This window comes from Vidua macroura, chromosome Z (genome assembly GCF_024509145.1).
Source record: "Vidua macroura isolate BioBank_ID:100142 chromosome Z, ASM2450914v1, whole genome shotgun sequence".
Classification (NCBI taxonomy): Eukaryota; Metazoa; Chordata; class Aves; order Passeriformes; family Viduidae; genus Vidua; species Vidua macroura.
Genome location: NC_071611.1, coordinates 52306569 through 52330543, shown reverse-complemented (window position 1 = coordinate 52330543; position 23975 = coordinate 52306569). Strand labels below are relative to the sequence as shown.

The following is a 23975-nucleotide window of genomic DNA, read 5'->3' as shown; positions in this document are numbered from 1 at the left end:
TTTTTCTATAAGCAAGTGGTAATTTCCTCTCTGTTTTTCTTCCAGTGTCTCCAGTGACTGACCTTGATCCAGATCTTTTGCTTCAGACTACACTTGCCTTTCTATAGACTGACTCAATTTTCTTTCCTTACAGCAGTCAGTCCCTTAATATGTTCTAGTTCTCTTTCCGCAGATATTAATGCTCAAACTGTACCAGTATTCTGAATTCCAGAAAATGAAACAGATATTTATGAAGACATAGAACAAATGGTTTGAGATTATTACATGTGCTTAGTAAATATTAATGATCCAGTGAAACTGTTTTACAGGTACAGTCTCAAGGGAAATACTCTGCTTAACCTTGTCTTAATTTATGCCACTCTAATTGAACTTACACAGAAGTCAGAAGACTTTGAAGTGAAGGTAATTTTTTCTGTATGAATCTTCATGATATGATATTTCTAAAAAGCTCAGTCAAGTATACCTTCTACATCAAAAACATAAAATAGCTCAAAATTATTAAAATAAGAGAGGATCTTAATTCAGTGCTGCTAAAGGCAGTGAAAAGACTGTGTTGACTGCAATACAAGTTAAATCAGATTCAAATTTCAGTTGAAGTCTTTTTATGACTAGAAGTCAAAAAATGGGATCGCACATTTAAAAAATTATTGGAATACATATTAATCTTGCTGTGTCTTAATTTGAAGTTTCAGATCAATATTATGTTGCTGATGTGACTGAAGAAAAAAGAAATAATCTGCTGTCAGCTAGTTTGCATTTTTAATGAGACAAAATAACTTCTTTCTTTAAAAATCAGGAAATCTAGAATCTAGAAAATCTGTTTTAGTATCTAAAGTTTCATTCAGTTTGCCAAATTGTTGGTAATTGTTGGTAACTTTATTTTTGAACTAATTGATATCTTTGTAGGTACTTTTTTCACTTATTTGTAGCCAATGTTGAGTGCAGATCTTTATGAAGTCATTATTATTTGCATATTAAAATTTGTATAAAATTTACCTGATTAAATGAAAGTTAAGAGGATGAAGAGAGGACGAATCTTTTTTCATTTCATGTACTCACCACTGTAGTTTGTATGGAAATTATAGCTTCAAAGTGTTACATATCTTCTTAAACTGTAGTAGGCATCTCACAATTGCCTGTTTGATTAATAACTCATACCCAGAAACTCAATCACATATAAAAGACCTATAGGATACATCAATTAATTTCACCTACACAGGATTTGCATAAATAAGGAGTGTGATTTGCAGCCAGGACAGAGGTTGGACAGTTTTTCTGCTTGATAAGCATGGATCAGGTTTAATTACTTAGCAGTATCAACTCTTGTGTTCAGAGTGACCTTTGGTTTTCACCTCAATGTCTGTAGCAAATTAAGACACTCCTTAGAGTAAATTTTAACCAAGAATATTATGTATCACTTTTAGGTAGTTCTTACACCGGGGATTGAAGAGACAGCACTGGTAATTCGTCAGATTGCTGACAATATTTTGATAGCATCTAATATCAGTCCTCATGAGTGGCTGGACAAATCCTGGCTTTCTGTCTTGCCATCTGAGGTTTGCTTCTCTTCCCATGAATTTACAGTTTTCTTCCTGTTTCTAAGATTTATAAAGTTTTAGGCTTTTTTGTTGTAGTTCTCTTAAAATATATTATTAAAATAAGCATCATTATATATGTGTATGTGTATATATATGTGCATATATATATATACAAGCATATTTCTAATATATATGCAAAGATATGTGTATATATATAGTATTTATATCATCTTTGTCAACACAATTAGATGCAACTTGGACTTTCCCTGTGCTTTTAAAATTAACCTGTAAGGAGGTTAACCCACCACATCTGCTTGCCAATTTGTGCTGTTCTACAGTTCTAGGCACTAGGTTTAAAAAACTACCCAAATTGTAAAAGAAAAACATACAGTGGCTCACTTGGGCAGGAAGCCAAATTTAGCAGTGTTGATCCATTACTTAGGTAAACGGCATTGCTTGCCAGCTTGCTTTAGTAATAGGTGGTAAAAACTTGTTTAACTCATGCAGTTACTTGTTTAACTCATATTCCAGTAAATGCTGGAACAGGTCCATCAATCACCATCAAATATATGATATCCTTTAACTTGTATAGTAAGGTTCTCAAATGAAACATACGGATTTGTTCATTTTATGTGACATCTTTGAACTCTTGTAAAGCTGAGATTGTTTTTGGCTTTTGCAAAATTCAGAGGCATTATAGAGCAGGTATTGGCATGGCCTTTCAAGAGGTGGGTATTGGATTATAGGTTTTCCAATTTAGAGATTAAGGATACCGGTAAAAAATGGAGAGGAGCCATTGTATTGTGTCTGTTAAAGATATTTGATTTTGGCAGTGTTTTATGAAAATAAAGAACAGGAAGCTACTCTCAACTTGCTGCCCTGTTTGTGACATTCTTCCTCCCCCTGACAACTCCTGCTTTTGCCACGTGTTTCATTGCCGTTAGCAAATACAGCTTTTGTAAAATAGAACCAGTTTTGTCAGTTTATGTTGATCTAGGTAATTCACTTTAAAATGGAGAATTAATAGTAAATCTAGTCATGCATTTTAAAATCAAGTTTAAGTTATACACTGGTTTTAACCTTTATAAAATAAACATCTTTAGACTTGCTTTTTGTCAAGTGGTTATGCAGAACTTACTCGTTTTCAGAAATGATACTATGTTGCATCTGTAGTAAAAAAAAAAAGTTTTTATTGGACTGTAAAACTGCACTGTTTGAAAGCTGTCTTTCTATGATATACTGTAGGACTTATTCAATAAGATGTGACTTGGTAGATCAGGAAAAAAAGAATAAAAAGTTTGTCAGATTTCAGTCTAACAAAATAATTTCCATTTTCAGCCAGAGAAATGCCTGCTTACTTTTCCATGTATCAATCCTTTGGTTGCTCAGTTTATGTTAAAGAAGGGATCTTCACTGAACAGGCTGTTTCTTGCAAGCTTTGATCAACTCCAGGAACTTCTGCCAGAGATTCCAAAAAAAGTTTTAAAGGTTGGCTAAAATTATTTTATGTATTATATTAATTTTTTTGCTCTGTTGTAATATGTGGTTGTTTTGTTGAGCTTTTTTTAATCTGATACTACATGTGCATTTGCTGGTGGCATTTAAAAATTAATGACAGGTTTTAGCATATCACTTATATCCCAAAAGTTGATCCTGCTGATTCTCAGCAGATTTTGTCAAGTCAAGACTGGGGGAAGATAATGACAGCATTTCTTTAACTGGAAAAATACTCATTAGATCAACTTCTTCCTCAAGCTTCACAATATTGAATATTGTATCCACATGCAAGGTTTTGTGTATTTCTAACGTAAAAGATGTTTTCCAATTAAGTATTTCCAGGACTTGAGTCCCTCCTTCCTTCCTGCCTCCCTCTCTCCCTATAATAAATGCACCACTTAGCATTTGTAGCACTTGGTGTTTGACAGAACCCTAGAGATGAAGAATTGTGTGCTCGTACTGTTCCTACTGTTGGGTAAAATCAGGAAAATAGTAGACTGAATATAGTAATCTAATTCAATAAAAAATGCACATATTTTATCATTCAAGAAAATGGCTGAGGACACCATTCATTTAAAGTGAAGCATTCCATTAAGGTGAAGAAGAAAGTGAACAGGTATTCAGGCACTGAATGTGAAATTTTGCATACTATTGTTTTAACTGTATATATGTAAAGCCATCTTTATTGACAGAAAAAGCTCAGTTAAATTCCTCTGTGATGCATGATCGGTGCCAATCTATTGCAGACACTGCTTCCTACAGTCTTGGAGTAATGAAGGAGAATAAATTGTATTATTAAGATATTGCTTCTCCTGTGTTTCAAGACAGATACTATTACTTAATCTGTTTATAGATGTAAAACAGGTACATTATGTACTCTACATGCCTCTCTGGCTTTGGTAAGTCTTTTTTTTGGTTCCAGTAAACAAAAATTTATACATCTTAGAATCTTAGCAACTGATTTAACTTTCTGTATTTGGCAGTGTAGACCAAGTAGTGATGTACCATCAACATTCCTGACAAATACTTTCTTCATTGTTTCAGCATTTCAGTGACATGATATCTTCATACAGCCTAAATACTGCTGTTCTAGAAAAAACAGTGAAAGGTGCATCACACCCAGAAAACCAGAATAACTTCAACACATTGCATCTTGATAATAAACAAAATTGTCAGATTTTAGACCTGCTTGATAAGGCCCAAAACAGCACAGGTAATACCTTGAATTACTAGGAAAATGTGTCTCCTTTGAAACCAAGTGAAAAATCTGAATGTATTAGAATCTTTATCTTCTAATCATGGTAAGGTCAGTTATTCTGATGAGACAGACGGCAATCACAATGCTCAATGACATCTTGGTTTTCTGTAAAATGTAAAAAATAAGCTAATCTTTCATTCTCCATACAAAATGGTTCAATTTTTTCTCTACCAGGAACATCTCATACAAATTCTGAAGCCCTGATTCCTCCACTGAATAATCGTAAGGGTTTTTTAAAGTCTGATCTTCCAAGTTGTATGCAAAAGAAAGCATGCTCATCAGACGTAATTACAAGGAGAAAGCTGGATTTCTTTGCTGTACCAAAGGACTATGAAGATTTTGCTCATCTAGAAGTTAAAAATTCTCTCCATGTTCAAAGACAGCCTTTCAGAATGCATGATAGCTCTGATCATTCTTCCAAAGACTCTGAAAAGGAGGATTTCTTTGCAACTTTCACTGCCTCTGCACCTCAGGAGAGCTCTAAGAGTTTTCTAGACGAATTTAGAGACACAACATTTAAAAGCCTTGAAATTCAGGTTGACCAGCCCCTGTGGAATGATTCTTCATCCACAGGCCCACATAATTCATTTGCTCATGATGGTTTTCTCTCTGATTTCTTTGATGATACGGATGAGCTTCAAAATCTGAATTTTAACCAAATCGGTGAAACATCTAAAGGAAAGAGAAAACAAACGCCTCCATTCTTACGGATAAAAGAAAAAATTAAAACAGGTAGGTCCAAAGTAAGCTGAAGATTTTGCTGAAATTCTTTTTGTTACTCAACTGCAAAGCTGTAAGCAGTATCTGTAAGACTGTATTTTATCTTTTATTTAAATAGTTGTTAAATCAAATTCAACCCAACAATTGCATGCTCCTTTTGCTAAAACTTAACTTGCATATGTATCTCTTCTGTGATAAAAGGTTCCTTACAAGTTGTTTTGAGCATAAGGATGTCTTGGGTATTTAAAGAAAAAAAAAACGCCAAACCAAATGAACTAGAATTGTGTTACTGCCATTATTTTTCCTTGGTAAATACTGAAAAGCGTAGTTCTTCAATAGTATAAGATTCAGTTTCTTTTCTCTCTGACTGTGTCGAAAATATACATCATTAACATGTCAGAATTAATTTAAAAGTCATGGGGAATATTATTTTGTAAACATAGATTTAGACAAAAGGTTGTATTTTCTCCATAGGACAAAAAGGAGATTCAGCAAGTCCTGAGCGTGAATTTCAGATTCTACTAATGGCTGTGTTTTGCTGTTGGCACTACTGGAGTAAAAATGGCACTCTGAAAATCTTTTGTTTCATAAACTTTCTTATTCTTGGAATATTTTTAGCTAGTATCTCCAGGGGTAAACTCTCCACTTGAAATCATTACAAAGCTTATATTTTCAAAGAGATGGTATGATGTGTACTTCAAAACTTTGTTTACCCTGAAAGTGTGTTCAGTCCTTATACAAATTATTAGGCTTCTCTTTTTGTGTATTTTTCTTATCCCTGATTTATTCCATCAAATATAGTAAGTTTGAAACCTTTTTTAATAAGCCATAATATGTATCCATAGAGTCTTGCAACTAAGACAGTCCCTGTCAGACTACGTATTGCTTGATCATTTATTGTAGTATTTTTTTTTTAATTCTTCTATTTCCCTGCAAGTAAGATGCCACATTTCTTTTAAAAATCCAAGTTTAAGTTTGTTTTAAAAAAGTGCCTAACACCTAGTACAGATGACTTGATTTATGACTTGTCTGTTACTGGCTGTCATTAAATCTCTTGGGTACAAAGTCAGTACAGCATTAAAATGCTTTCACTACTCAGATCAGACTCATTTATGAAAACCTAAGTAACTAATTTAAAGCACTCTTTCATTGACTGCTTAGGGTAATCATGGAGGTAAAAAGAGAAAAAGTTAATTTGATATAGTAAAATTCTTTCAATTTTCAGCCTGTGTAAATTTAAGCATTCATACAGAAACTCTGAACAGACCTTTTGCTTCTCTGGAATTAAAATTGAGACCTGCAGTATTGCTGAGTAGGTAACAAATATTCCAGTAACCTGTAACTGGCCCTGATAGCATAAAATTCTACAATATATTTCAGTAGAGATCAGGGCAGATTCTCCTGGTACCACATTTTACAGTGTTCTGAAAATACATCTCCAACTGATAAGCTTACTATATTATTCTTGCCCAGTAGGAGAAAAGTATACCTGAATGTGAATCAAATCAAAACAAGGAAAAGTGATTTTTGGTTTAGATTTTGGAAGAACAGACTTATTCTACTTTATAATTCACTAACCAGGGAAAAAATAAGTATACTAAAGAGCTTTGCATGTTAATGCAAACCACCCCCCCAAAAAAAAAAAAATTAAAAACCAATCAAACAAAAAAAACCCCAACCAACCAGTCAAAAAAACCCATAACTTCACCTTAATACAATAAAAGCCTCTGAGAGCAAAAATTTAAGAAATCTATAGAGAGTCAAGTTAGAAAGACACACTGGGAACAAACCCCAAGGTTTTCTTCAGGTGTCAGATAAAGCTCTCATTAAACCACAGATAATTAATGACACCAGGCCAAGCCAGTATTTCCACTGGAACAGATCAAATCCTTAGGTCAGTTTTAGCATTTTCTGACAATACTTTTTGTAAAGGCTAAATATCATTTCCTTACAGTAACTTGTTTTGAATAAGCAACTTCTCAAATACATTATTGTAAAAGCACTTGAATCTTAAGAATGTAAGTAGCTTTTTAAAACAACTTAGAAACATGACTATGTCTGGTTAAAAATAACTAAATTTCAACAATTATAGAATAATTCTAAGTGTAGTATTAATGAAATAGAAATAAACATTAAATATTTTTTGAAATATTGTGGTTAAGTATAGGTTGATTTATTTATTTTGCATAAGGTCCCATATTCCCATTGCAGGACAATATGCATAAAATGGGCCAGTAGCAGTAAGAAGTAGCAAATATTAATTTATAAACATTTTATTTTATGATGGCTGTTACTTTTATTAGTGAGCACAAATCAGTTAAAGCCAAAGTCTGCTACTGCTTTTGAGAAGCACACAGTTAAGTCTGCATACATGATGTATTTATAGTTTATAACAATTTTTCTTTTTTACACTTCTTTTTCAGATTCAGAATTTCCAGAAGTACAGGAGTTCAAAAAAAGAAGATTGACATATGAAAGAGTCCCTGGAAGAAGAGATGGACAAACACGTCTTAAATTCTTTTGAACAGAATGAGGATTTGCATATTACGTACATTTTTCTTTTTTCATTCTTGAACCCTTTAAAGGGAAATAAATCAATTATTGTTGTTAGTTTTTAGAAAGTAATTAGGATTTAGAAAGCCTTACTAGCTCAGGATTCTTCTGTATGTTTTTTAAATGTTGCTAAACAAACTAGTTTCTTGAAGCTACATAATTACGGCTTCTCTGTTGTCATGGGTGATATACAGGTACTTTATCACTCTTTATATTAAAAAAAAAAAAAAAAAAGGAAAAAGAAATAGATGCCGAGGGTCACTCTGGGTTTTCAAAGCACCTGTGTTTGCTCCCTGAGCCTGCTGTTTTTCCAATGTAAAGATGGGTTTGATCTGCCAGAATCTCAAGGCATCTCAAGACTTCTCAAAGTCTTAGAGATTTCTTGCAGTTACAGCTGTGACTTTTTGTAACTGTCCCTTGGGCTCCATTCCACTTCTCTTCTTCTAACAGCTCCTTCAGGAATAATAAGTTCCTGAGCTCCTTTTAATCATAATCAGTCTAGGAGAAAGCTCTTTGTTTTATGGACAACATGCTAAGACTGTGTTGAAATTTAGCATTCTCATAGATTTGATTCAGGGGACTAAGCTGTGACCCTCACCCTTTGCATAATCTGCTGGAGGCCATTTGTTGGCATCCATATTTTTCAGCCTTCTGCAGGGCATTGGCAAGTTGGGGGATGAAAGCTATCTGGGAGGCAGATCCAGGTATTATAGGGTACAACTTGAAGGGGTGAAAGACTGAATTTTAAAAAAAAATCTATCTCACTTGTAATCTAAAGAACGGGATAAAATAGTACCCAAACCCTCACTTTCCATCAAAAGATTTGACAACAAAACTGGAAATATGTGTGGGAGCAATGGTAGACAGTAACTCCATTCTGCCACAGGAATGCATGAACATTTTGCACCGGCATGCCAGCCAGCTCCAGAATGTCTTTGTCTGTTCAGTGGCCTTCAGCTGAGATGATTCAGATTTCAAACTCACTAATATTCTTAAGTTTGATGCAGTAACAGAAAGGTGGGGGGGGACAGGGAAGTAATAAAAGAAAAACCACGAAGTTTAAGGTTTATGCTTGCAGTTAAATACTTACTTGACATAAAGCCTTTGTTAAGCACATATTCACTATTTGAGTAAATGAAACCAGCACTTAGGGAAGAAAGATTTGGTCTCTCCAAGAAAACATTGCTGGTTTTTGACTGAATTCTTAAAAGCTGTGACTGTACTAACTGCAATTTTAGTTCACAGTAATATCCCTGAATTATTTGTACACGGATTGCAAGATTTGCTAAAATACCTTTCACAAGTGGTAACATAAAAAGATTTCTAGTAAAATTGCAACAAGCCACTATTTCCTAGAATAAGAGAAAGACTGAAATAAAAGTTGTAATTTGCTTACTATCCATGGCCCATTTTTGTGGCCACCAGACCTAACCATTTTACTTCTTTTGCATTATGGGTTATGTTGTACAGAACTACCTCCCAAAAAAACAGGAATCTGTTTTTTTTAAAAGTACAGCGCTACAAAGTCTCAGTCACAGATGACCACAGTTTGAGAAAATTATAGCTGCCAGTGCCGAACGATGTATTTATGTTCTCCTCTTCCACAGTCAAAGGCTGCCACCAGAACTTCCCCCTGAACATATGCTTGTGAAAGCATAGCATAGATAATCTGTAGATAACTTTGAAAACAAAGGCATGTTGTGTACATTAAATAAAAAAATTCAAGCGCTAAGTTTCCATTAGGTAGAAAAAATGTCAGTGTACAGTTAAATTACTGATAATGTAGTGGAAAATAAGGAAAAGGGCTTGCAATGACTGTTGATTTTTACTGTATTTGTTTACGACAAATCTCAGTCTCTCACAGATATGGACACATTGACAAATTTATAAAATATTACATTCTTCCCCCTCCTTTTGTCTGTTTAATGTGGAGTAAAATTACTGCTGAATTACAATGATGCCCTTCCTCACTCCCCCCTCCCCTCTACCCCACCCCCACCCTGCCAAATTACCTAATTCAATATTACCTATGAATTAGGAAGCAACTAGTTCTTAGACAAAAAGGCACAGTACAAAAATCTAATCTCCAGTCTTACATAAGCAGTTAGGGACACTCTATTCCTGGAACCAGTTTATAAACATTTTAGTGACCAGGCAGGAGGCAGCTGTAGATGGAGAAGAGCCATGCTGATCAGCTGGGAGAGATGACAGTGAGAAAAGGGAGTTTGTGGCTCATGTGAGGCACTGAGCATACAAATGTGTGCACTCACTCCATCTTCTTTACCGTGGGTGTCCTGTAGGACCTGCCGCCATCAGATGGTATTGAAGGCCTCTGTGCACCAGATATCCCTCTTGGATAGTCTTTGGTAAAGGAAGCTAAGAAAGCTGCACACAGTTGCTCACCTCACTGCAGATCACATCTGCTGGAGCAGAAGTGGCAAAATGTGATGCTTGCCCTGGTCTAAGCCGTCACTGGGTTCAGTTCAGCAGTTGTGCAAACCCAGGTACAGCTGTAGAAAGGACACTGCCCTGTAGACTGGCTAGGTAAGGGACAACATGTTCTCCTGCCTACAGAAGCAGTCAGCTGCCCCGGCTCATTTGTCAGGTTCTTTGGTTGTGCCAAGGAAAGGGGACCTGCCAATGCTGAGCTGCTGAGATGCAGCCGCTTCACTCAGACAGCACAAAATAACCAGTAGTGGCACACTTCACCAAGCTGATTGCCAACAGAAACCAGAGCCTCAGTGCCAACCAATCCTGTTTGGAGCTTGTTCTGATGCTCGACTTCTCTCACAGAACATGCTCTGGAAGGGCAGAGGTAGCATTGCTGTCACTCCTCTCCCTGCTTCCACCCAGCAGCTCGGATATGCACTGCCCTGAGAGCAAAGAGGTTCAGCAACCGAACTCCTCTGAAGAGGCTGGAATCCGTGTCTGAGGAATAAACACCATGCTCAGAGGGACATCTGAGTGGAGTGTTCCCAATCCATCCCACAAGTGCTGCACAGATCTTCCTAGTCCTTGCTGGTGCAAAGCACTGATGCAGCCAGGTCCTGCAGCATTCTCACAGTGCTACTCCAGCTGTGTTGACCTGGTGCTCCAGCTGCAAGAGACCAGATGGAGTTGGGCAGGGCAGCCAAGAGACAGCAGTGGTTGACCGGCTGTCTAGGAGTGGTGGCTCTCTGCTGCACACTGTGATTTGGCCACTCCTTCTGCCAGCTCAGCAGCCACTTCAAAACCCAGGCTCTGAGTGACATTGCTGAGCCTGAAAGTGTATGCAGCAGGGGTTCCGAGGAGAGAAACAGGTGTGGAGGTGTGGGGATGAGGGGAGGTTTTTTTCGCAAGAGGGAAAAGAAATATGAAGGGCTTGCCTGGGAGGAAGTAGGCAGCAGCTAAATGCTGGCTGTCCAAAGGCTTTTGATGTATTCACTTATCAGTATCTTTGACATTTTGGCCTCAAACCAAGCCTCTGATGGCCTCTCTGCAATAGTAACTTGGTTTTCTCTAGACTTCTGTATCTGTGTCCAGTACTAACAGAAAAACTGCTATACTTAAATGGTCTACAGTGAAAGGAAGTCAGAGTGAAGAGAAGCTGTGAAGGAAGGACATTTTCTTCGGTATTTAAAGGCATAATACATACTGGCAGTATTCCAGCTCTCATGTTGATGTCTTTCTGTGGGACAGCAACATGAAAATATTTGACAAAGACAGAACTGCCTGGAGGACACTGTTGCCCCATTTCAGTTAACATTCATGAACATTAAGTACTCAGACTGCAGAGCTCTTCCTTACAGCTTCAAAATGTGTAAGTGAGCCTCATAACATTGCTAGTATTTACAGCAGTGGTCAATAGATACGAATGGGATTTTTCTGCTAATAAGATACAGTTTCTAAAAATCCAACAACAACCATCTCTTCCCAAAAGAGCAAAGAGCTTGAGGCCTTCACTCCCACTACAAAATCTACCTATCCTCTTCTTTACAGTAGCTGCTCTTTGTTACAATTACACAATGAGCTCAAAGCCAAGAGGGACAGGAATTTTATTTCCGAACTTCTAAAAGATTAATACAAACAATAGGAAGTACATAAAATTAAAAACCTATAAAAAAAGTTGTTCTTGTAAAAGTGCACTATCAAAAATTGAAGGCAAATGACCAAGCACATTTTAGTAAATTCTGTGTATTGCAAACCGTGATAACAATGCATGCAATTGAAATTGGATGTTCATAGATTCTTAGCGTCTGTTTGGTAACATTTTAAATATGTCAAGAAAATTAAGAAAATTCCACCACAGCACTACTGTTACAAATTAGAAGGCTTACAGATTAGAAGAATTGCAAGAAACTTGCTTTAGGAATCAGGCCTCTGCTACAGCAGTTATTAAAATGTGTCATTTATGCACTGAGATGCACTTGAAAAAAAACTGAAGTTGGTTCCAGGTCTTGCTAATGGAAGTAAAATGTCTCCTGAGGACTTTACTTCAGCTCTAATAGCATTTAGATTTATACTTTAATTATTCACTTATAGGTTGTTTTATTTTGGAAAAAAAAAAATCCCCGTGAGTAGTTTTTGCTATTATTCTGTCTTATGGTTTATCAAGGTCAGAGTAAGTAATTTCATTAAAAACTCACATGTTTTTCATTTCTAAAATGTAAAGTTCTCAAGTAATATTTGTATAGTTAGCATAGTGTAGTAAAAGTGGTAGTAAAAGTACATTTAAAAACTTCAAGAACATTACTAAAATATAGTGGAATACAGATTCACAAGAACACAGACAGATATCTAGGATGCTGTTTTAGCCACATAAAAGACAGAGACTTTTCTTGTGAAGGAAAGGCAGTTGTTATTCATGTCATGCTTGAAGGCAGTTCTCCAATGACCTCCCCTACAAGAAAAAAAAGGCTTATTAAATGCCATCTTCTTAAGCTGATAGATGTAATTTCTCTTATAAATTACAACAGAAAAGCTCCTTTGCACTGAGAAAAACCAAATAATGATCTTCCTTTGCTGGATGTTGATATCCTCACAATATCATAAAATTTTTAAATGGCTTTTTTCTTTGCTCTGAATTTCCTATGATCCTAAGGTAACACAAGAATAATAAACTAAGTATTTGATCTATCAGCAAAAAGTACCAAATTACATCTTGGGCTGAGCTATGCATTTTTTAAAGTATCGTAAATTAAACATCAAGTTCTTCTAAGAAAATATTTTTTTAATGTATCTGTGTGATGTGATCACCTCAGAATATGTAGACATATACACACACAGACCCCCAAAAAACCAAAAAGTAGAAAGGCTGCTTAAATAACAGAAGAACATACACAATGGTCATTAAAAAAATTATCTTATTTACATGAAGAATTACAGGTGATGCCAAAATTAGGAAAATCTGCTTTTGCTTCACCCTCTCTAAATTTTTCCAGAAGAACATCTCATGTTCAGTTGTTCCCTTTCTTTAGGTTCAGTCCTGTTTTGTTAAACCTATGTAGCAACAATCAAAGCCGTGATATTGATGAGGCAAAAGCTGAGGTGCAAGCTCAGGAACAGTTGGCAGCAGCAAGGGGAAGATTTTACGAGTAATTTATGTTCTAGCTTAAATTCTGCCCATAGAGAAAACATCCTTTTTTTCTTTAATAGCACTCTCATGAAAAGAACAGACTTCAGTGTTTCTTCCTCTCTCTGTAGATTTTTCAGCTCTTTATCAGGAACTATTTTTATTTTTTTCTTTTAAGAGGGAGTAACCCCTTCTGAACATCTTACTTCCACATTTGTGTGTCAAGCAAAAGAAGTAGATTTCCCAAGTTACGGTGTGGTTTTGCCCAAGACTACTAGCATGCATGACCTTTCTGCATGCAATCACTGCTGCAATCACTGATAACCTTTGTGAGAAATGGGATAGGCCAGACTAGGAATCATGAAACTGGATTCCAAAGGTTTGCAAATGTTGGACAGCCACCCACCCACCTACTCTGCAGGTGTTACAGGGGTACAGGCAATGCAGAGTTCAGGGAGTAGCTCATCTTTTAGATCTGTGCTGAAAAAGGTTACGAAGGACGTGACTACAGATTGTCTCAGCTCCTCTCTGCTTCCACTGGTTTTGGTGCTGTACCAATAGTAAGAACAGAAAAAGCCTAAGGACAGACACAGCAAAATGAACTGCAATATGACATTAAAGACCTAAATGTATTTTAACATGATTCTTAAGCTGTGAGCTAGTCATCAGAACATATAAAATTGCCACAACTTTGTCTTACTTCTCCAAGCTGGGTATGTGACTGTCTACTGTCCAGCTATGTCAAACATAGCTGTGTGTCTTAGACAATTTTAATTACTTTGGATGCTGCTAATTACCTTATTGCTGCACAAACACAGAAATACAACTATCCCAATAAAAAACTAACTCATAAAGAAAACACTTCTAGAAAGAGCTGTAGAAAAGACACATACTTCAACTGCCACACCTAAAAAACCCAGAAAACCATTCACAGAGCTGGCAGAGAAATGATGAACACTCAAGCAAGAACTCAACACTTAAACAAGTATCACCATGTGTCTCTGTCTCTCCAAGGGCTTGAGTTTCAAATTAGAGTAGTTGTCATGGCATCTGTAACTTTATTACCTGATTTTAGAGCAGAGCACAGGATCGGGGTTCACGGAAGGGATTGCTCCCTGTGGGAACCCCAACAAGCAAGGCATCTTTGCAAGCATTTTGCGTACAGTACTGCTGGAGTTCTGCAGCTGCCTTAGAGACCTGAAAAGGAAAAAAAATCCAGAGAGGAAACTAATTCATTCACAAGCATCTATTAAGCATTTCCTCTTGAAGAGCTATTGTCAAACAGAGCTGGAATGCAGCCAAGTCAACTCTCAGATTCTAGAACATCAAGTAAATCAGCACAGAAGCAGAATTTACAAAGCTCTGATGAAGCACACATGAAATACTACACCAGTGATAAGCCAGAAGAGTGTAGAGGACTGAGGTGCCAATGTGATGCCATTTCTTCCCATTAAAATGCATAGAGCTATGATGATTTTATAATGTACTGTGGTGTTTGGAGGTTTATATTTGAACTCTTGTATCTTCTGATAAGTTATTAAAAGGATTTTCATTCCAAACTTCTAAACAACACAGAGTATAATAAGGAGTGAAAGCAAAAAGATGAGGATGAAAAGCTTTTGAAGTCCAAATGGTCATTTTCCCCCAGCAGTGAAGTCAGAACTTCAAATCCACACTCTGGCCCCCTAAAAGGAGAGTCCTGAGCTGCAGAGCAAGCCAAAGATCCCAAAGGCAAAATGTCCTCAGCACTGAACTCCCCTGCTCACTCTCCTTGTGGATGGCAAGTCAGTCATGTGCCTACATTTTTGAAGGAAAATGTAGAGGAATTTCCAGTTTCCCAGACACATATTAAGAACAGCTGCAGGGAACTGTCAAAACCCATGCTGTCTGATATATATTTTATAAAAGGAAGTACTAAATATATTGATGGAACTATAAGTTCCCCTCTGACCTCACCTCTGCCTTTGTTACAGGACTCCTGAAATATTGACTTTTCTTCCTACACAACTCTGCAGTGTTGCTAAAACAATAACCAGAAGGACTACCCACAGTTCCCAGCCTCCCGTCTACAGGAACCACCCCAGAGCCCCAGTGGAATTTTGGTTCTGGGCCATCCCATCTAACAAAATCTGGAGACACATGCGAAATCTGGCTTAGCACACACTTTGCTATTTTGCTGCTCTCCTGATCACTGTCTTCCAATTCTTCTCCAGGCTGTCCTCCAAGATGCTCATCCTAGTAACTGCCTGAATTTAGCCAGCAGTTGATGGCACTTCAGGGAGATGTTATGAGAAGTTTTTTTCCCTCAGCTTCCCAGGTTCTCTTGAGCACAGTACAGGGAGAAGCCTCTGCAGCAAGGACTCCTGCTAAGTCAGCAGGCTTTGTCACTCCTTCCTTACCTGAGGAGAAGCCCTTTCTGGAGGCTGCAGAGGTTCTCCTGCCCTGCCCAGCCCCTTGCGCCCCCTGCAGCATTAGCACCCTTGCCTCAACCACAGCACCTGCCCCTTGTGGTACCTCACTGTGCACCACGTGGCTATCAGGCAGAGATCCCACTAGCCAATACTGATCAGGCCAAGGCTACATGGAGCTTTTTCCTTTGCAAGTTAGCAGTGCTTACAGCATCACCTTGCACTATGCTGCCAAACCCTTCAACACAGACTGAGCTATGTATATCCTCAAAAGATATAAACCAGAGCTGCCTACTCTTAGTCCTACCTATGCCCTGTAGCATTCTTCTTTTCTCCCATTCACACAGAAAATTTCTGCAGTATTTCATCACATGACAAACACACTCCCTTCAGCAGCTTCCGCATGAAAGATGTGTATGGGTACTTCTTCCTACTCAAGTTTCCTCTTTCTGAAAATATTGTTCCTGTCTGCTTTTTTAGCCAGCAGGGTAAACAAAATCACCACTGGAACTTGGCAGTATGGAATGTATTTTTAAAAATCCTTTCATAACCAGCTTCCGTCTGGAAACACATTGTCTATTCAAAGTAGCTGAAACAATGTTTTCTCCCATTTCAGTGCTTGCTAAAACTGAACCAAGTGGTTTTTATCAGCTGAATATATTTCACATTATTTTTGTACTGTATGTATAGAAACCTAGATGACACGATTTATATGTGTTTTTAATCGTGTGTCATTTTTTATGACATGACAAGTCACAGAACATGTCACTTTCATTACATGTTTTTAATCATGTGCCATTTCAAAGCCATGAACAGGCTGCTAGAACAGCAGACCTGGAAAGAGACCGCTGTGCACAGTGCTGCAAAAAAGATAAGTCTGAGGTCCATCAGGGACAAGCCTCCCCAGATTACCAGAGCAAACTCATAAAAAATACCCAGCCTTGAGAAGTCCAGCTCCAGAATATGTTACTGCCACAAAGTAACACCTGTAAACTACAAACTACGTATTTTATAGCCATTCCCCACCCACAAAAAATTAGTGGGGAGAAGTATATGAGTATTTTGAGTTTATGACTCAAAATGAGCAGGAACAGAGATCCAGGCACCAACAATAACTAGTGGGCAATCATTTCAGTGTTTGACAATACTCCCCTTGCCACAAGAGTCTACATTTCTACTCTGAAACATGTTGTTTTCCACATATTCCCACACCTTACTGCGGTGATAAGCACAGTAATTTTTAGTGAATCAAGCATCTGCTGATTCGGTTTTGCTACTAAAATGCAGTAACAAAACCAAATTGATTAGAATGATATCCAAAAGCCAGAGTGGTTTCACCTTGCAAAGAGCAAGTCAAATTTTCACCAGCCCGGGTCAGGAGTAGTGGGAACAAGTATTTTGAATTATTTTTAAATCAATAGCTAAGTTCCTGCAGCTCAATGTGTTGGCACTGTCGTCAGACTGAGGAAGCTAGTCTTTTGTGAGTGACTTTTCTGGCCAGAGAAAAATGGCGAATGCAAGCAGAGAAAAGTGTAGGATATAAATTAATTTGACGTCCATCACTTCAAAGACTATGTTGGATTTTGTGCATGGTGATGAACCCCCCCACACATCTGCTGGAAACCAAGAGCTGTCTCGGTCAGGTCACCGAACCTGAGGAGCTGGCAGACGACAGGACCGCCTCATCATGCTGCCTTTGTCTGGAAATGTGCAAGCAGGAGAAGAGTCATGCATGCATAGCAAATCGCCTGCCTTCCCCAAGTGTGCCAGCGGGTACCACCCCGCACCGCCTCCCCATGCAGATCCTGCCAGCGCTCCGAAGCAGGGGGGAGTCGGGCTGACTCCGCTGCGAGGAACTACTGCCGGTTATCTGTTTGCTGGTGCAGAATTAACGAGGAGCTGCTGTATTATTTATCACGGCTCCATCCACCAGGGAACGGCACTCTCTCCATCGCTCCCGTCCGGCCGGGGCTCGAAGCCCGCCGGGCACACGCACGCCTCACCCCCTTCCTTCCCAGGGCGGGCGGCGCCGACCAGTGCGGAGGGGAAGACAGGAGCAGCTCCTCTCTCCCGCCCCACCGCGGGGGTCGCGGCACCCCGCGCCTCACCCCGGTCCCGGGCGCCCCGCACCCCGCGCCCCGGCTCACCTTGATCCTCTCCACGGCCGCCTCCACCTTCAGCTGCTCCACCAGCCGCTGCATGGTGCTCAGGCTGCCGCCCGACGACATACCGAAGCCGCGGGGAAGACGGGGGAGAAGAAGCGGGCAGGCGGCGTGATTCCGGCGGGCTCGGCTCGGTTCCCTCCGCCCCGGGGAGGGGCCGGGGCCGCTCCGCCCGCAGCCCCCGCGGACTGCCCCGGCTCTCGGCCGGACGCCGCTGCTCGCTGCCGCCTGCAGCGCCTGACCGCGGCGCTCGGTGTGGGCTGGAACTGCTTTGGGGGCCGGAAACCTGCTGGTTACAGTACGGCCTAAAAAATAAAAGAGAAGAAAAGGAAACAAAAAGTAAAGTGGGAAGGGGGGAAGGAGGGAAGAAGAAAAAAAAGAGGGGAAATGGGAGGAAAAACAGGGAGGAATAATAAGAGGAAAAAAGAAAAGATGAAAAAGAGGAAAAACGGGGAAAAGGAGAGAGAAAAAAAGGGGGGAAAGGAGAAAAGAAGTGGGGGAAAAACAGGGAGAAGAAGAGAGGGGAAATGGAATTCACAGAGTCACAGAATAGTTTAGATCAGAAGGGACTTTAAATATGGTCTAGTTCTAACCCCACTTTGAGCAAGGATGCCAACCACTACATCAGGTTGCTCAGAGCCCTATCAAACTTGGTCTTGAACAATTACAAAGATGGAGTTCTAAACATGTCTTCTACCCACAGGCAGCTGTTAGGTTCCAACTGCCTGGCAGCTGCTGCCAATATTGCTGCATCTCCTCACTCAGAGCTGTTCATCACCATTTCAGCAGTGACCTCTCACATAAATAAGTCCTCTCACTTTTTGGCAGGGGTTTGCCATCTATTAGTTTGCTGGCTTGTTTAAAAGTTGTTGGAATTAAGCTTATAGCCTAAAATGGTTGCTCTGAACATAAAACAGGACAAGCAGGAGGTCAGGCCTAGCCAGAATGGGTTTCTGGAAGACAAGTCCTGCCTGACCAACCGAATGTCCTTCTGTAGCAAGGAGACACAACTAGAGAATGAGGGAAAGGCTGTGGATATTGTCTACCTAGATTTCAGCAAAGCCTTTGACACCATTTCCCACAGCATTCTCCTGGAGAAACTGTCAGCTTATGGTGTTTATGAGTGAACTCTTTGCTGGGTAAGAACTGGCTGGATGGCTGGGCCCAAAAAGTTGTGGTGAATGGAGTTAAATCCAGCAGGCAGCTGGTCACTAGTGGTGTTCTCCAGGTGTCAGTATTTGGGCCAGCCCTGTTTAATGTCTTCATCACCTACCTGGATGAGACGATAAAGTCCACACCCAGCAAGTTCACAGATGACACCATGTTGGATAGGAGTATTGACCTGCAGAGCAGAAATGTTCTTCAGGGGGATTAAGACATCCTGAATTGATGGACTGAGGCCAATTTTGTGAGGTTCCACAAGACCAAGTGCTGAGTAATGCCTTTGGGTCACAACACCCCAGGCAGTGCTACAGGCTGGAACACAGTGACTGGAAAGCTGTCTGGCAGAAAAGGATGTGGGGGTGCTGATCAAGAGCAGCTGAACATGGCCCAGCATGTGCCCAGGTGGCCAAGAAAGACAATGACATCCTGATCTATATCAACAATAGTGTGGCCAGCAAGACCAGGGCAGCGATTGTCCCTCTGTACTTGGCATGAGGCCACACCTCATGTCATGTGCCCAATTCTGGGCCCCTCACAAGAAAAACAGAGGTGCTGGTATTACCAAGTTTTTGGAACACTGACATTTTAGGAACACAGACAAATGTTTAGGTCCAGAAAGAAAATATTGCTTATTTTACAGAGGGTGCAAGGTGGAAGTCTCCTACAAATCAAGCACACTGCTGCGGCACGGCAACGGCACACAGCAGCAGTGTGCTGGGTGTGAGCAACAGAAGGGGGGTGCGACACCTCCCCCAGGACCCCGAACCTCCTAAGCAGTTGTAGAAAAGACGAGATGGGCCTTGCTTGCTTATCCGAGGACTGTTCATTATGCAAAATGGCAAAACAAAAAGCATCCATAACTCAAATATACAGCAGAGGCAAGGACGAACGCATAAGCAGGGCAGTGGGTTTTAAGGGACAGGACTAGGGTGGAGCTTGGGACTAGGAACCAATAGCAGAGTGGCAAGGGAGGAACATAAGGCGGGGATTACAATGTTCTAACCAATAGGAAGTTCTTGGGGAAGGGAACAGTCTAACTAAACCAATGGGGCAGTAAGGGATACATAAATGACAAGGAATCCTCTGGAAAAAGGGGTAGATATGCGGGAGGACTGACAGCAGGGACTGAACCAATGCCTGGGGGGGGGGGTACAAAACCAACTGTTGAAAACAATAATAAAAAAGAAAACACACCACAACAGCACACCAAGGAGTAAAAACCAAGATAATTTATACACAAAATTTTACATAAACCCGCCTATCCAATACTTTGTTACCACCTACCTCATGCATAGTCATTTAGTTTGCACAGCCATATGATGTGTCACCACGCCTGCATGGGCCTCTTCTGCGGTCTCCAGTGGTTGCTCTTGGTCACTTGGGGAAGTGTCCTCTATGAAGTTTCAAGCAAAGTTTAGCTTAGGTCCACCAGAATGATGGTCTTAATGGTCTTTTCCAACATTAATGATTCTATAATTCTGTAGGGACAACCAGGTATGCACATGCTTGTGCCTCAGTCAGGGCCTCAGCATGGTCATGGAAAAGACACACTGAATCTTCTCCAAGATCCTAATACTTTGCAACCCTTTTCTCCATAATGATCTCGTCACTACCCAGTACCAGCAATACTTGTTCATGTAGACATTTCTCCCTCAAGTCAATTCAACCTACACTGGCTATGCTAGGCCTACTATTGTAGCTCCCAGCAGTCTCTGAAAATTTATGCCCAGAAGACAGACATAATTTAGAACTACCATGATAGTCTAGAAATGCCTAGTAGCCTCTGGTAATGAGATGTCACTGCAGTGTTGACAGCTTTCTAAAGACACCTGAGTTTCTTCTATCTTTTGTCACAGAAATGTGACTGCAGTGTTTCTGCCCAGCAAATTTTTGCTGCGTTCTATGAATTTATGTCTGCATCTGATTATTTTCAAAGGGGTGACATGTCTAGAGAAGACGGAACTCCAAAATGAACTCAGTAAAATGGCTCATTTCCAGCTGTTTGTATGATATGTTTGACTTCTCCAGACACTTGATATCAGGCCAGAAGTGTTACAGAGACAAAACACCATTGCCACTGAAAGATACAGCTCTGTCCTCTGCCAGGACTGTACCTCCATTGCATTGATTTCCACTATACTGTCAGGTAATGAAATTCATCTTCATTACAAGGAAGGTAGATGTCAAGGGAAAACAGATCCGTGTTTCAGCTTCATATTTGCATAACCCAAATATTTTGCTTGGAAAAGGACAGAGCAAAATGCTGCATAAGGTCAAAAGCAGCAGAGCTATTAGCCTGTGAAACTGCACACACGGGTTTAGATCCTCTTGAATACAATTGCCTTGTACATTTCCAGATGTAACCGTCTCTTTTAATAATCAGCACCACTGTATTTGTTCTTAGCTTCATTCTCTGTTTCTACCACAGCAACTTACTCTTCCCTCTTCCACTCTTGCAGGACACTGATTGTGTTTTGGAGGATGAAGCAGCAGTACACCAAAGCTGTGGTCTCTCACTTCATACGCATCTTTGCAGTGTCCCTAAGATTACTTCATGAAAGCAAGCACAGCTTTCTGTGCATACCTTCTTTAACAATTTTTATATTTTAATTGATAATTAGATGCAAAATGAATTAAGTTCATTGCTACTCTTCATTCAACAAAGATTAAGGAACAATCTAGCAATTCCTCTTCAATTTTACTACCATGTACAGAGATTCAGCATAATATTTCTGTCACGCTGTTCTGGCTTCAGCTGGGATAGACTTAATTTCTTCTCAGTAGCTGCTATGGTCTTGTGTTTTGGATGAGAGTGGTGTTGATAACATACTGATGTTTTGGTTTTTGCTAAGTCCTGTTGTTCCAAAGACAAGGACTTTTTATTCTCTCCTTCCCTCATGCTCTCCCAAACCAGGAGTGAGCATAGCAGGGACAGGTGACAGTAACTGGCCAAAGGGATATTCCACACCATAGAATGTCATGTCCAGTACCTAAACTGGGGGGAGTCTGGCATCAGTCAGCAGGTGGTAAGCAATTGCATTGTGCATCACTTGCTGTTTTCCTTTTTGTTATCATTGTTATATTACTTTACTTTCAATTATCAAATTGTTCTATTTCAACATACAAATTTCAATTCAGCTCCCCTTCCCACATCTCCAAACTGTCCAGTTTTTGGGTAGATCTCTGGGTGATGTTCTCAATTATTTATCTGACCTTAAAGAAGACTTGAACCATTTGCAATAACATGCTGGCTCCCAGTAAAAAGACCAGTTTGGTTTCAAAGGTAGTCAAAGGATATTCAAAATCTTAAAAATTCTTGACTACTCTTATCAGCCTGGAGGTCAAGGAAGGAAAAAAGGAGAGGGAGTAAAAAATAGGAAGGTGTTCCCCTCATAGGCTGTTCCTCCAAGGAGAAAAATACAATGATTATTAATTGTTCACAGTAAAGAGCTCCCAAAGCACAGAGGTGCCTGCAATGCTGAATACATGCACCTGATTGGTATGTATGTATGTATGGCCAACAATACTGTCATATCATAGTCCCATCCTACAAAATACACCACAGAGAACAAGTACTCGTATCTCTGGTACAATACAGAAAGAATGTCACAAATATGAGAGCAAATAAATCCACATTGTAGCTAGCAACTGTTAAACTACAATAATGAATGTTTATAACAATTTTCTTTTAACACACGTTCAGACCTGCCCTTATATCAACCTTTTGGGTCCATGATCAGGTGTAAAAAGGAATGTTGTGCTTTAAGGTCAGATGGAAATTAAGCACAAAGCAACCACTTGCTCAATTCCACCCCCTCTCTCCACCTCCAACCCAGTGCAACAGGGAGAAGGATCAGAGTAAAATTCATATGTTGTGATAAGAACAGTTTAATAATTGAAAATAAAGTAAAAATAATAATAATAATAGTAGAAAGAAAACAAGCAAGTGACCTACAATGCAATTGCTCACCAGCTGCTGACTGATATCAGACTCGTCCTTCCCAAACCCAGCACAGCTGCCATTCCAGGTAACTCTCCCCACTTTATATTAGTTTTTTTTTTCTGTATCTTCTCACTGGCAGAGCATGAGATAAGGAGGGTAAAATATGTCCTTGACTTTGGATAAGTACAGTTTAGCAAAAAGCAAAACATCACTGTGTTATCAACACCATTCTCATTCTAAATCCAAAACACAGCACTGTAACAGCTACTGAGAAGAAATTAACTCTGCCCTAGCTGTTACCGGAACAGCTGAATAGTTTGGGGTGGCTGGGTGTGTGGGATTTTATGAGTAAGTACATAGGGCAGTGGGCACCTTCAAGATATTTGCCCCTTACCTCTGAGCAAGTACAGAATGCAGAAACTAGTAAACTACTTTTTAAAAATATGCTGTCACCCTGGCAGCCCAGAGAGAATCCAAATCACTGCAACATGTTGTGGCCTGGCCCAGTCTTATTGAGCCATGTACAACACTGCTCAGTAGTCTGAGGGGGAAAAGAAGATCTCTGAATCTGACAATGAGATGAAAACAGGCCATGAAGCTGCTCCAGCCATTGTGGGACACTGCAGCTGCTCTGACCCCAGTGACAGGAACTGCCACTGAAACCACTGAAACAGAACCTACAGGTGCCAGTGTCAGTTACCCCTGTGCAGAAGCAGAAGAAAAGTACATGAAAATCATCCTGTAAAAAGCCTTTAGCAAAAGCAGTCAAGGAGGACAGGAAGAATAAAGAGGACAAAGAAGCAGCACTGTCACAAGGGTGAATTACAGAGCCATCATCAAGGCCATCACAGGAACTGGAGGAGGAGACAGAAGAGAGAGCCACAATTGATCCCTTTCCCTGAGTGAGCTGCGGGAGATATGAGAAGATTTCAGTCCTTGTCCAGGTGACTATATAATCACCTGGCTGCTCCAGTGCTGGGACAATAGAGCCAGTAGTGTGGCATTAAGAGAGTAAGGAAAGCAGGGAGCTGGGACCACTTGCTGAGAAACTGGGCATTGACAAAGCAATGGGAATAAAGACACAAGTCCTTTGTCTGTGGACATGACTCTTATCAAGTGGGAGGACAAGGTACCCCTATAAAGAAGATATTCCATGTAACTTAAGCAAATAGGCTGCAATA

The 23975-nt window shown here is 39.8% G+C and overlaps 2 protein-coding genes across 2 annotated transcripts in view; one reads left to right on the top strand and one right to left on the bottom strand.

Moving 5' to 3' along the window:
• Positions 1-7537, top strand: part of SHOC1 (shortage in chiasmata 1) — a 46661-nt gene extending 39124 nt beyond the window's left edge. Inside the window, exons 24-29 of the mRNA XM_054002742.1 lie at positions 309-402; positions 1425-1556; positions 2877-3026; positions 4080-4248; positions 4468-5025; positions 7437-7537. Coding sequence (XP_053858717.1) covers positions 309-402; positions 1425-1556; positions 2877-3026; positions 4080-4248; positions 4468-5025; positions 7437-7537 — 1204 coding nt within the window. The remainder of the gene's footprint in view (positions 1-308; positions 403-1424; positions 1557-2876; positions 3027-4079; positions 4249-4467; positions 5026-7436) is intronic.
• Positions 7538-11583: 4046 nt separating this feature from the next.
• Positions 11584-17842, bottom strand: GNG10 (G protein subunit gamma 10). The gene is made up of 3 exons (XM_054002740.1): positions 17673-17842; positions 14183-14314; positions 11584-12445 (listed from the first exon to the last, which is right to left on the bottom strand). Exons 1-2 carry the CDS (start codon positions 17751-17753, stop codon positions 14189-14191), a joined length of 207 nt encoding a protein of 68 aa, XP_053858715.1. The 5' UTR covers positions 17754-17842; the 3' UTR covers positions 11584-12445; positions 14183-14188.
• Between the last annotated feature and the right edge of the window lie 6133 nt (positions 17843-23975).

Excerpts from the sequence above, each read along its gene's own strand:
- GNG10 (XM_054002740.1), bottom strand. The coding sequence starts at position 17,753 with ATGTCGTCGGGCGGCAGCCTGAGCACCATGCAGCGGCTGGTGGAGCAG. Across the intron at positions 14,315-17,672 it reads CGGCCGTGGAGAGGATCAAG|GTCTCTAAGGCAGCTGCAGA; the intron begins GTGAGCCGGGGC and ends TTTCCTTTTCAG.